Source organism: Odontesthes bonariensis, chromosome 22 (genome assembly GCF_027942865.1).
Source record: "Odontesthes bonariensis isolate fOdoBon6 chromosome 22, fOdoBon6.hap1, whole genome shotgun sequence".
In the NCBI taxonomy this organism is placed as follows: Eukaryota; Metazoa; Chordata; class Actinopteri; order Atheriniformes; family Atherinopsidae; genus Odontesthes; species Odontesthes bonariensis.
Window position 1 is genome coordinate 29,848,163 of NC_134527.1, and position 13,348 is coordinate 29,861,510.

The 13,348-nt window shown below is 39.6% G+C and overlaps 1 protein-coding gene across 3 annotated transcripts in view; it reads left to right on the forward strand.

The window, feature by feature from the left end:
- Positions 1 to 13,348, forward strand: part of camk2b2 (calcium/calmodulin-dependent protein kinase (CaM kinase) II beta 2) — a 64,021-nt gene that overhangs the window by 16,347 nt on the left and 34,326 nt on the right. For all 3 annotated transcript variants that reach the window (XM_075456333.1, XM_075456334.1, XM_075456335.1), the window contains exons 6-7: positions 4,739 to 4,811; positions 11,954 to 12,056. In XM_075456333.1, the coding sequence (XP_075312448.1) occupies positions 4,739 to 4,811; positions 11,954 to 12,056 (176 nt within the window). The remainder of the gene's footprint in view (positions 1 to 4,738; positions 4,812 to 11,953; positions 12,057 to 13,348) is intronic.

Genomic DNA, 13,348 nt, shown 5'->3' on the forward strand with positions numbered 1-13,348 from the left:
TTAAAAACGCTCTATTTGAATATTGATTGATTTAGCCATTCAGTGCAGGTTTAAGGTTAATAATGACACTTGATGCTGGATGATTCTCAGCAGATATCATCCCTTTACTTGCTGTTTTTCTCCTCGTCTTCATTGATTCTCTCTTGCTCGCTTTGCATAAATTCTGTGTATTTGTGTGTGTTACTCAGTGTGGGTGTGTGACTGGCTTGGCTTGGTTTCTGTCCAACAGTATCTCACTGACAGTTTCCTCTCTGTGCTCCATCTGTGCCCTGTTAAACTCTCAGTTCACCCAAATGACCAAAAGACATATTTACTTCCCTTAAACCTCTCATTGAGGCGACTCACATCGTTTTGGTTTTATGTGTTCAGAGTTTGAGTAGCTGTATCTGTCGGACAGATTTTGTCTTATTAGGTTCATCCTAGAAAATATTATCTTTAACTTTTATTAATGGTGACTTGACATTCTTTTCTTTTCATCCTGCGTTTCTGTCCTAACCTCAAGTTAAACACGAATCGTGACAGCTTTTCCATGTTTTCTGGCTTATCTGCTTTGTTAAAACCTTTAACGTCACCCAAAGCTAAAGATAAAAAGATAAATATGCATGTTTTAGTATTTTTATGCAGAAGAAACTCGTTTTGTCCAAAATGTTGCTTCCGAGACTTTTAGGTAGTTTAGGATATCCTTTTATGGTCAAATTCTCCAGGTAATGTGCACCAATGGGAGCAAGAGTGTGCATGTTATTGTTAGCGAAGGTGATCCACTTGTACTTTTCGGAACTCAGTTCTTTGTTTTTCCTTTAGAGACATCTTCAAGAAAATGGCAGCTTTCCCAAATACCCAGAAATCTTGCATCTGTGGATGCGGTTTGTTTTGTCCAGTCGGGAAAAGGTTTGGGTTTGTTTGCCCCATTTCACGTACAGCAGTTTCATGAAGAAGAACCAGTGCGACGCTGGCTTCGCATTGAAACTGAAAGTCGAAGCTGTTCCGATACTAAAAGGGTACAAATCTGACCCTCAATCTGTGAGTGAAACTTTTCAAATGTCTCTGTTGAGTTGGCATTCCATGTAGGAACGAATTTTAGCGCAAATATCGTGGTTAGACTGAGTCAAATGGCAGCTAAGGGGGCTAACAGCACTTTGTGTTAATACATTTATACACAAGACAACCAAACGGATCCATGTGTTGCTTCTACAACCGCTCAGAAACACAGAGTTACTCAGGAACTTAGCAGATTTACCAAACAGACGGCGTCCTGCTGTAATCTTCGTTTTGATGGTTCATTGCGCTGCTCGCTTTAATGTTCAGGATCCAGTTCGCCTCTTTGTGAGTCCCCCTCTAGCCTGGGAATTCCCATGCTGCTTTGCGCTCGATTTCATTCTCACTGCAAAGTCAGCCTGGAAACCACCGCCCTTATTATTCACAACTCTACAACATAAAAATTCACGTAGAATATAGCATATAGGCCTACTTTGTTGTCAATTTAAGTAGCTTAGAGCGCAAGTTTACTTTTATTTTACTTTTATTTCTTCTTCCTCGTCGAATTTCTGTTGTCATCTGGTATAAGTGATACAATTGGCTATGAATCGCGCGCAAAGCAGCATGGGAAGAACCAGACGCCATTTGACAGACATTCGTAGCGCCCAATAAACGGCTCTAGGCATTCGTAAACCACGCCTCAAATACGAGAAAATGCACACCTAGTTCCCAGACCACCATCTCATCGAGATTGTGGACGCGTCAGCCAGGCTAGTCCCCCTGCGCAAACCTTCAGGAATTTAACCAATCAGAAGACACTTTATCCAGATCCTCTCGTAGGAGTAGACTAACCCCAAAAGAAAGAATGATTACAAACTATTCAGAGTTATGAAGTGTGCAAAGTTAATCTAGAGGAACCCAAGGTTAAGATTTGAATGACTGAAAATCTCCTGTCATGTCCACTTTAACTGAATCAGAGGTTGGGAGGTGGTTGGGGTGGATGACTGGTACACCAGCGCCTAAATATAACCATGAATCTTGAAAAAAGTTTGGAAGAACTAACTGTGTCAGTGAACTGATTTATTGTCATCTTATTTGCAACCCGACGAATTGACCAATATTTCATGGTAATATTCATAAAGAAAATTCAATAAAAACATATTTCAGTCGTCTCAGTTTGGGTAGGAGGATGTTCACCAAGATGCTGCTCCTGTGATGGCTTTTGTATCAACGATGAGAGGTGACCAGTGAAAAGAAATGTTGTTTTTAAAATTCTGAGTGTCACAAATAGGACAGATGTGCAGTTGTCCAAAAAGCTTACAACGTGTAGGCTCCAGAGGTGATCGAAAGCTCAAACTGACCATAGCTGGGAGGGGCCGACAACAACCAGTTTCACAGCAAAGAGGACAAGGCACCAAAAACAATAGACCATATCTCTGCTACAGCCCCCAATTGGCAGCAAAACGCAATAACATGTAGACCTGCCAAGGCACCGACAATGAGTGTACGGACGATATGTTCAACCTTTAAAGCCACATCTACGTTCAAGTTTCCATGAAATAACTAAACACGTTTTATTTGTTTTTGCTGTATTTTTGTGTTTTCTCTAGAAACAGAAGCTATATGTGCCTGGTTTGCTCTGTTTGGTCGACTCCAGAGCCCTAAAAAGCCTCAGTTTAGGATGAGTCATTGATTTAAAAAAAAATCTTTTTACACTGAAAATACTAATTCTTTCTTTAAACAGGCAGTTAGAGTCCTCGACAACCTCCACCGTTACCCTCAATCTAACCCCACTATGCACACTTAACGAGTCCCCTCACATTTTTATTTTATAAATGCATTTATTAGACATTGAATATCTTTTTCATTAAAATCCTGTTTTATATCTAGGTCTGTTCATTTTAGATTGCTTGATTTGCTCTATTGTTTTTGTCTTTTGTAGGAAAACAAACCTTGTTCTCTAAGTTTTGAATTACACACTAAATCTTAATCGTACATAAAAAATGAAAGATGAATTAAAGTTGGTTTGATGGAAACTTTGAGATACAAATGCGCATGAATTTTAACTCATAGATCTCTGGTGGCAGCTAGTGTCTTGAAATCACCTTCTGGACCAACAGAACTCCAAGGTGGACACGTGGATTACCTCGTTCAATTGCAAATCAACCTCTGCAGGACATTCAACCAGGAGACCTGTTTAAAAGATGTTCCAATACTTGGTTCTTTAGTATCATAAAATATATATTTAATTTTGTTTAGGCAACACAACTTCTTGTTTAGGTTTAGGAATCAAAATGACAGAAGTAAGCGTTAGAGATTAAGGTTTGGGCAGCTTGATATTATGTTAAAAATGATATTAAAACACGATTTTGTATTTTCAACTGAATGAAAGACTTCACATCAGCGATTATTTGTTGTCAACACTGCTTGGGGTGTTCCTTTTCACCATAGTAACCAAGCAGGGGCGTTCTTATTGTGAGCCTCATGTTCGGCTATATTTAGGGAGTGAAATGAGCACAACTTTGTTACACCTCAGAGCAGGAGAAGCTTTTCCTTTTACGTGGTACCGAAACATTATTTTAACATGTTCAGAGGAAGTAACTCTGGAAGTACTATTTCTGTTCTTGAAGAAGCTTCCTGGAGGTATGACTTAATCACAAAACAACCTAGTTTTTTGTCTTTTTTATTCTTCTTCCATCACAACAAAACAATGAAATGCCACGTCATCACCTCCATCTGTTCAGTCAGGAGTATGACGTCATTTTTTGTGAAGCCTCCCAAGTTGTGTTTGCGATTTCCGCCTTCAAAAAGCTCAGATTTCAGGGGATGTGTCGTATTTTAGTTACAGTAGAAGGTGAAGACAAAGGGACACAAATCTCAGAACCTGGGCAAAGAAAATCAGAATTACAAAGAACAGGTTTTTAGATATCTGTTAAATGGCTGCCTGCTCCTGAAAACACCCTCCTGCCTTCACATGCTCCCCCCAGCCTCAACCTCTCTGTGTTTACCGTCTTTGTTCTCCTTTATCTGCTCCCCACCCTGTTGTTTTGTCTCCACAGTCACTGTATCCATCAGATTCTAGACAGTGTGTCTTACACCCACCAACATGACATAGTGCACAGGGACCTCAAGGTGTGTGTGTGTGTGTTTAATTGTGTTGCATTGCCCTGCATCTACATGCCTGTGTCTTTTATTAGATTTTGCCTGTGATTCAAATGTTGCTCGTGCCTGCCTGTCTGTCTTTCTGTCTGCCTCCTTGTGAGTCTGCCTGTCCTCTGGTTTTTGCTTTTTGGAATCTTGTTGCACTGTTTAGCAGTCCGAGAAGGGTGAGTGAGTAAGTACAGGTCAGTGGAGTAACAGCAGAGCAGCGCCTGTTTGCTGAGTCTTTTCCTCAAAGGCAGTGTTGCTGCTGTTTCTGAATAAATTACACCAGAAAATGTGCAGGTTAGACTTGGCATCTCCCACACGGAGCTGCAGCTCACTCCCACACTGCCTGACTAACATTTGGCATCATCTTGAAAACAGAAAATAGCAGAAACTACACACCTGCTCCCTCCACAGTTCACAGACAGGTCTACCCTTCACATCTTTCCCACTTATGTGTGTTCAAATGTGTTATAAACGTGCAAAGCGATCATTCTGACTTGACATGTGTGAGTGTGCGTGCGGTACAATGAATGTGTGCTGCTGCCTCTGCATGAATGTGACTGCTGGGGGCTGAATGTGTTCGGACTAACCTGCTCCCCCTGCTGTTTGCATGCAGTCATTGCATCCAGCAGATCCTGGAGGCCGTGCTCCACTGCCATCAGATGGGGGTGGTACACCGAGACCTCAAGGTGAGTCACCTGCAGGAGTGTGTGTCTATGTACCTGCGTGTGTGTTGTAGCTGTTTAGTTTTTAAACTGGCAAAAGAGACATGAAGTACTGAATTTAAGTGAAAGAGAAGAGAATCGATGATGGGAAAAGTTTTTTCAGCCAACAAGCAAAGTTTGAATATTTACACCCCGAATTAGTCACGATTATGACAAAATTTTGCTCTTGAGCAAGACAAAAATATCATGTTCAGTCGCATCCCTGCAAAAATGTCCAAAACACCTCTCCATAATTGATTTTTCAAAATGAATCTTTGTAGCAGAACTGCAAACTACAACAACTTTTTTTTTTTTTAATGACACTTTGCAGCTAACGTGTTACTTGACCCTACATGGGTTATGCTCGGATGCATTTGGACAGAATGAGGCCAAAATGTGAATCTGATATGGAGGTAGCAGACCCCTCATAAGTGAGGCTCCCTTTACGGGTCCTGATGGGTTTAAAGACGGGCAACATGAATGGGGCACATTTTGATTCACCAAATGAATGCAGAACCACACAGTGGTGCCCACCAGCAGACAGTGTGACCCTGCAACAAACCCATACACGTTAGACCAGGGGTCCCCAACCACCGTACCGGTATTCCAACATTCCGACATTCCAAACCGGGCCGTGAGATTGGGGGAGAAAAAAAAAAATAAAAATTATGTTTTATTATTATTTTTTTATTTTTTATTTTTTATTTTAAAAAAAAGACATGGAAATCGGGAATTCTTTCATTTCACTCACTAGATTCTATACTTGGAAACTGCATAGATTGCATTATAGGAGGCCGATTGTGCACGTTTATTTTTTTCAATGACGACTGTCTGTCTGTCGTCATATCCTAATTATCCTAATTTGTAAAAGCGTCTGCTAAATGTAATGTCTGTTGAACGTAAAGTACAAAAAAAAATGAACAAATTGCAGAACCAAACCGGTCCTTGGTGCTGAAAAGGTTGGGGACCCCTGCGTTAGACTATTAACACTGGGCCAACATCCCACAAGTCCAAGAAAAGCCAAGCAAGATGGTGGACGGTGTTTACGTTCAGAAACAACATATGACCCATTCAAGGAGTCCACAGCCTGCAAAGTCCTGCAGGACGTTTAGATGTTTCCCTGCTTCAACACACCTGATTCAGATGAAATGGATCTCTGCAAAAGATTGTTAAGTTCTGCACAAGCTTGCTAATGATGCAAGGATCTGAATCAGGTGTGTTGGAGCAGGGAAACATCCAAAACCTGCAGGACAGCGGCCCTCGGGGTATCTCTGCTCTACAGCGTGTCGTGTGTTTTAGACACCAGCAGTAGGTCCTAAGATATTTATTCCAGTGACAGAAGTAGACTTGAGCACAGATTCTGGCCCCAAAAGTCCCATTTTACACAAGAGACACATCCTGTGGAACATTAAAGGTGGGGTATGAGATGTTTTCTGGAGCATTTTTTATCATATTGTCTGAAAACCTCCTCACGACCCCATTGCACCCACTAAAATAGAATGTTTGGGGAAAAAAAGTAATATTTTAGTCCATTGTAGAGGGTGTAGCAAGAGGAAATGTCCGACCAATAGAAGTAATGATGAGAGTTACTTCTATTGGATTCTGACACGCCAATCAACCGTCAGCCCCCCCCCCCCCCCACCCCCCCACCCCCCCCCACCCCCCCCCCCCCCCCCCACCCCCCCCCCCCCCCCCCCCCGCGCGTTCACAGACTCGTGATTAGTTCATGTGTTTTGAAGGCGTGGTTTCGAGGGGTGGGCTGAAGGAAGAGGCAAGGTTGTGTATTTTCAAAAATATAGTTTGCAGGAACCGTTTTTCCAAGATCTCAGACCCCACCTTTAAATGAAACATTTTCAGACCAGCTTATCAGACGGAAACAAACTTTGCTGGAGGCCCAACACAGAGGTCTCTAAGTGAAAGAAAACATGCACATGTGATGCAAATGTAACCTTAAGATCATACGAGACACATCCAAATGTACTTTCAACCATCCATGTGACCCTTAAAGGAACATGCTTGTAATAGTTACTGACATCTAGAGGTCAACTTGAAGATAGAAATCATAATGTGAATTTGATTACCAGTCGAGCAGAAAACAACTTTGGCACCAGTCCTATCAGTGATTTCCAAATTCCACACTAACATTATCCCAAATTCACTTCCTCTTCATGCTTTCACTTTACAAAACAGTCGATTTTCACACGTTATTGCCTTTTATATCAGAAAGTCTTGGGGTGGCACAGTGGTGTGGTCAGCCTTGCACAGCAAGAAGGTTCAAATCTTATCAGGGGTTTTCTGTATGCTCTCTCTGTGCTTGCGAGACTCTTATTTCCGCGGTCCAGAAAAACAAGCCCGTAAGGTGAACCGGTGATTCGAAAATGACCATGGATGTGAGCAAACGCGGTTGTATGTCTCAGTGATGGAGAGGCAATCTGTCCTTGCATAATTTAACGAGTACGATCCTCCATTTCTTAAATGCGTTGCCTCAAACTTCTTACAAAACAGCATCCACACCCACTCAATCTCCCATTATCTTCTTCTTTGTTGCCCTCTGAGGTACTCTTCTTCTATGGCTGTATTCCTTGGTGTGGGGGCATGAGTGATATTGCAGTTGCTGTGAAACTGTGGAACATCAACAGCTTGTCTGAAGCACATCAGCAGCTCGAGAAGAACAAGCTGCTGATGTGCTGAGTTTTGTTTTGCAGCTTTTTGACTTGGAAGAAACGTACAAATCAGCTTTAAGTGTTCAATTATAAGCTGAGAAAGATCCGTTCTACATTGATTTAAACTGTTCTGTAAGATTTCTGAGTAAGGACTGAATAAGTCTTTGCATTAAATGTGTATGTTTATGTGTGTAAATGGATCAAAGTACTTTAAAAACGCAGATTAACTTCAGACTTTTATGATGTTGATGATGTGACGCATCAGACACCAGCGCACGCCTCCATCTTTGTCAGTTTGGAAATTTGCCTGCACACACAGATAGCCAGAAACCTCTTTTCATCACAGTTGTATACTTTGTCTGACTGTTGTTCAAAACTTTGAAGGCTGGTAAGTGCAGGGAAAAGTATTTCAAAGCCAGCATGTTTGCGCATGTCTGTGGGCTCGGGTTAACAACGCATGCATGAGTGCGTGCAGATGCGTCATTAAACCAAAGTGCTGTGCATGCTCTTTACTGTATGTTCTGAATCACTTTGATGGGACATGTTGATTTTTCCCAGTATGAAATTCTCCTTAATCCAGCAGGTGTGTCTATACACCACTAATACATGCAGTCACACAGAATATTCAACCAAAAACGTTTCTTTTCTTCTTCTTTTTAAGTTATTTATCTTTTTATAACCATTGTGTGCTGGAAAAATGTTTGAAATTATTTTAGGAGAATCTCCTCTGTGGGGGACGATGACTGTCCAGTTTCCCAGATGTATATTAAAGGAGGCCAGTTGATGAAGGTCTGAGATTGATATGTGATGATTTTCCAAGAGGAGCATTATCAAGTTACTATAAAGAAAAGGCACTGAGTTGTTGTAGTGCTTCATGAAACGGCCTGAGAGGCAGGAGGAGAACCTTATATCCGGGGATCAATATTTTATCCTCCCCAGGTCTCCATAAATATCTTGTTCTTTACACCCAGCAGGATTAGAGGTGTTTAACACAGGAAACGGCATCACGAAGGACTGAAAAAGCTCACTTGTAATGATAATTCTCAAATAAAACAAGTCTTCTCTATGTAGGAGGTAAGAGAAATGAACAAAATGACATAAATGCTTGCTTTCTTTTTCTTTCTTTTTCATCCTTTTGGCATTTAAAATAATCTTACCTTTTTAACCAGAAGACAAAATGTGGAGGAGACCTCTGTTTTGAACATAAATGACATTTTAATATCAGAGTTGCAGCCGTTTATTGAACAAATATGTCAAACTTTTACTCGTTTCTGATCATAAAATGAATTTATCTAAAGATTTGGCTTTGCACAGACAATCATTTAACAAAACAATCTTCAAGCTGATCAATAACATTGTAGAAATTCAATACTTTATACTCTGATAGACTTGTATCTTATCTTCTTACTTTACTCAACCAAAAACAACCTGATTAAATAAAATAAGGGAACAAGATGAAGTTGGTACAGAAAATGAATGAATGAATCAATTAATCAATTAATCATATAATTTTGGTTCAGTACGTAAAATATTTCACTCCTTTTTAATGTTTTCACTTACTTTTATCTAAAGTTTTTGACTTAACTTCGATCAGGATTTGTTATATGACCTGATATATGTTGAAGTTTCTCAGTATTTGCGAATTAAATCACAATTTTGATCTCCAAAATTTCTGCTTCACAGAATATTTTGGCTTCTTATTTATTCAGTCGAAATCATGATCATCTCTCTCTCAAATTACAAGGTTGATTACTGTATTGTAAACTGTTTTCTTATCTCATGATTTCGATGTGTAAAATAGCTATTTTTTAATTTCCTGTTTGATCCAGTAAATCAGAATTCCAATTTTTATTGTGTCGCTTTAATTAAGTGAGCAAAAACATCCCGACCTTCACAGATTTGTTAAATTTTCTTCTTTGTGGAGTTGCATCTTTGTCCAAAAGCAACAAAAAGTATGAAGAAATTTGTTTTTATTTTGCAGCAAACCCTCATTTAATGTTAGATAATTAAGGCTATATTTCAACATTTTGCACAGCTGATTTCTACTGAGATTTCTTTTATCACAAACTGGTGCTACTTGACTGAAATGAAGCTGAATTTCTCTGCAGAGGGGAATGTACACTAAATGTTCCACCTGCTGCCAATAAGGAGAAGATCCTCCTCTGAGTTTTTACATCAGCCAGCAGGGGGTGACATGACATCTGTCTTGCAGCTGGATCACAGCTTGCAGATGTTTCTGTGCCACTGTCATGGAGAGATTACTGCTTTGTGCCGTAGATCAGTCAGTATGAGCAAAGAGCTGTTGTCACTCAGTGTGTCTGACTGTCAGACTGTTGTTACATCAGCGTCTGAGCAGCAACGACACGACTGTTGCAAACAGAAAAGCTGTGTTTGGTAGCCCTGTGTCACTGAGCATTTCCACAAATGCATTTCTTTTTAGCCAATATTAGTCTTTTGATGCTGGTTTAACATTTTCCTTTTAAACTTACACAAAAACCATAAGTAAAGGGATGGGATTTGACCTGAAATGATGGCTGTCTAAATGTCTTTTGGTACGATAAAGCTACAGAAACAAAGCAATCAGAGAGACACAAAATGACCACAGAGAGGCAAAAATAACCTCAAAGTGGCATTTAAGCACCACGTAGGAGGGAGAAATAATACAAGGCCACTAAAACGCAAGAAACTATCACAAACAAATAAACAGAATCACACAAAGATGAAAGGGAAAACAAAAAACAGAAATAGGGACCACAAACATTAAAAAACAAACTATAAAGATGCTAAAATTTGACTATAAAAGGTCAAAAACATTACCACAGAGGTTAAATTACTACAAATGTTCCTAAACCAGCAGCCATAAAGACTTATAAACTGACCACAAAGTGTAAAAAAGAAACTACAAAACAATGAAAAATTAAAAAAAATATGAATTCATCCAGTCATTCACAAAGTTGTCTTGAATGCACACTGAAAAGTAAAGGAAGCAAGTAAATGTTAATTTATATCCTACCTTTAACCAAGGTTGCAAAGCGCTTTACATGAAGAATAATTGGAATAATAGGAGAGACAACACTTCAGGAAACAGCAAAGCAATGTAAAACGTAATGTGCATCATCTGAAATACAAAGACAAGACACTGACAAAAACATCTGAAGCAAAGAGCATAAACATACACAGCAAAACAGTGCAAACCTGAATCCAAAAACTCAGTAAGTCAGAAACATTCTGAAAAGAGATGAGTCTTTAGAGCTTTTAGATCTGAAGGAGAACTTTTCCATTCAGGGACCCAGAACAGCAAACACAGTCCCTACAAGTTAGTCGAGAACAAGGAACCTTTAGTAGATCTTTATAAGAGGACCTCAGAGGTCTTCTGGAGTAGAGAAAGCTCACTAATGTATTTTGGTGCCTTATTTTTAAGACTCTACAGATGAGAAGGAGGATTTTGAAGTGTGTAATGACATGAAAACTGGGCTGGCATGAGAGCAATATCAGGTGTTAATGAGCAGTTTTGTGATGATATGAAAGCATGAATTACTGTTTCTAAGTGCTGGAAGGATAATGGAGGTCGTATTTTTTAATGTTTTGCAGGTAAAAACAGCTGTAAGTTTTATTTGGCATTGATGATAACGGCTATATTTATCAGTAAATTATCTGGTTTTATCGTCTAGCTGGCCCGAAGAACTAGAAGATATTTGGAACCTTATTTGCCATTTACCTGAAGGAAATTTATCTTAATCCAGTTGCTGATTTCAGTCAAGATGAGATACATCTGAGAGGTCTCTAAGCTTTGTGGATAACCAAAGCTGTGTATCATCAACATACCAAAGATACATGTTTACAACTGAAATGCCTAAAGGGAACGAATATGAAAAAAAAAAAAACTGGGCCAAGAATAGATCCCTGAGGCACTCTACAAGTCAGAGGAAGGAAGTGTGAGGAAGGAAAACCATTGATAGTTTCAACAAAAAACTTCAGGTTGGATTGGTACGTAGAAAGCAACTTTAGAGATTCACCAAAGATGCATTTTTCTGATCGATCACTAAGAAAATCATGGTCAACAGTATCAAATTATATTAAGACAAATCTAAAGGAACTAAAAACAGAAATGAGAATATCATCAGTAACTCTCAGGAAAGCTGTTTCAATGCTGTGTTTTTGGTGATGTTTGGCATGTTGACAGCTGTTGTGATGGTTAAAAATAGGTGAGACCGACCTGCTGCAAACCGATTAATAGAAAGCTGTAATTTGGAGTTAGATATATCATGAAAACTCCACCAAATCCCCAAAAGCTTGTTACTTTATTACAACACACCCTGAAGATGTACCGACTTAACCCCACCATCAATCACAGCAGAATGTCCTGATCCAATCCAATAGAGTGTCTTGAGACAACTGGTTCCACTTACATTACACGTGACAGTAGTGACACGAAGTTGTGTGGTTTTTATGTTACACCTGCAGCCGGAGAACCTGCTGCTGGCCAGCAAGTGTAAGAATGCAGCCGTGAAACTGGCTGACTTTGGACTGGCGATTGAAGTTCAAGGAGAGCAGCAGGCTTGGTTTGGTAAGTTACGTTCCGCTGTGTGCACATGGATTTTTGTTCACATTACTTATTCAGATACACTTTCACCTGCAGAGCAAATTACAAATATAAAGCGCTTGGAAGGGACAATCATACAGTTTAAACTGAGGTCAGTGCATTGAAATTCAAACACAAAATGATGGTTTTTTACACAAGGTGGCGACCCATCCCGGAGGTGCATAGAGTAACTGATGATAGGGGGCAAAATTGTGGTCAAAATAATAGATTAACAGAGGGGAAACAAACATATGCCATTGTTCTGAGCTTTATTTCACAAAAATGTAAAGGTTTTTGTACATCTTACACATCCGGCCCAACAGTGAACACAGTCAGTTTTGGGGTATTCTTAATAATATTTCAGAGTTTTACATTTCCAGAAAAACTATGTAAGATGTTGATAACTCATCCTGCACACAGGGACATACACTAACTTTGCAACCAATGAAATGCTTTGTTGAATCTTAAATTTCAGCTGAGCGAATATTGGATAGTGGGTGGATATTACTTAGTGATATGCATTCTTAGTGAGAAGTCTTGGCTAACATGTTTATCACGTTTTAATTGACAGCTAAAGATGATTCCTACATTTTTAGCAAATAAGGAACGAGAAAATTGTTTGAAACCTTATTCATGATCGTCAGCATAAAAGTGATAAAACACTCAAAATAATGTTAGATCAGGTGCCCTAAAGGAGCATATATAAAGAGAATAAAACTGGGCCAAGAATAAATCCCTGTGGAACTCCCCAAGTCAGAGGTGCTAAGGAAGAAGAGCTATCGTAACAGCATTACAACAAAAAACTTTTGGTTGGATTGGTGAGAAGAAAACCACTTTAATGCAACACTTAAAGGTGGGGTATGAGATGTTTTCTGGAGCATTTTTTATCATATTGTCTGAAAACCTCCTCACGACCCCATTGCACCCACTAAAATAGAATGTTTGGAAAAAAAAGTAATATTTTAGTCCATTGTAGAGGGTGTAGCAAGAGGAAATGTCTGACCAATAGAAGTAATGATGAGAGTTACTTCTATTGGATTCTGACATGCCAATCAACCGTCAGCCCCCCCCCCCCCTGGACGTTCACAGACTTGTGACTCGTTCATGTGTTTTGAAGGCGTGGTTTCGAGGGGTGGGCTGAAGGGAGAGGCAAGGTTGTGTATTTTCAAAAATATAGCTTGCAGGAACCGTTTTTCCAAGATCTCATACCCCACCTTTAAGGGATTTAATCTTTTCTCCTGAACAAAAATTCATAGTTTATGTCCCACAACAAAAGC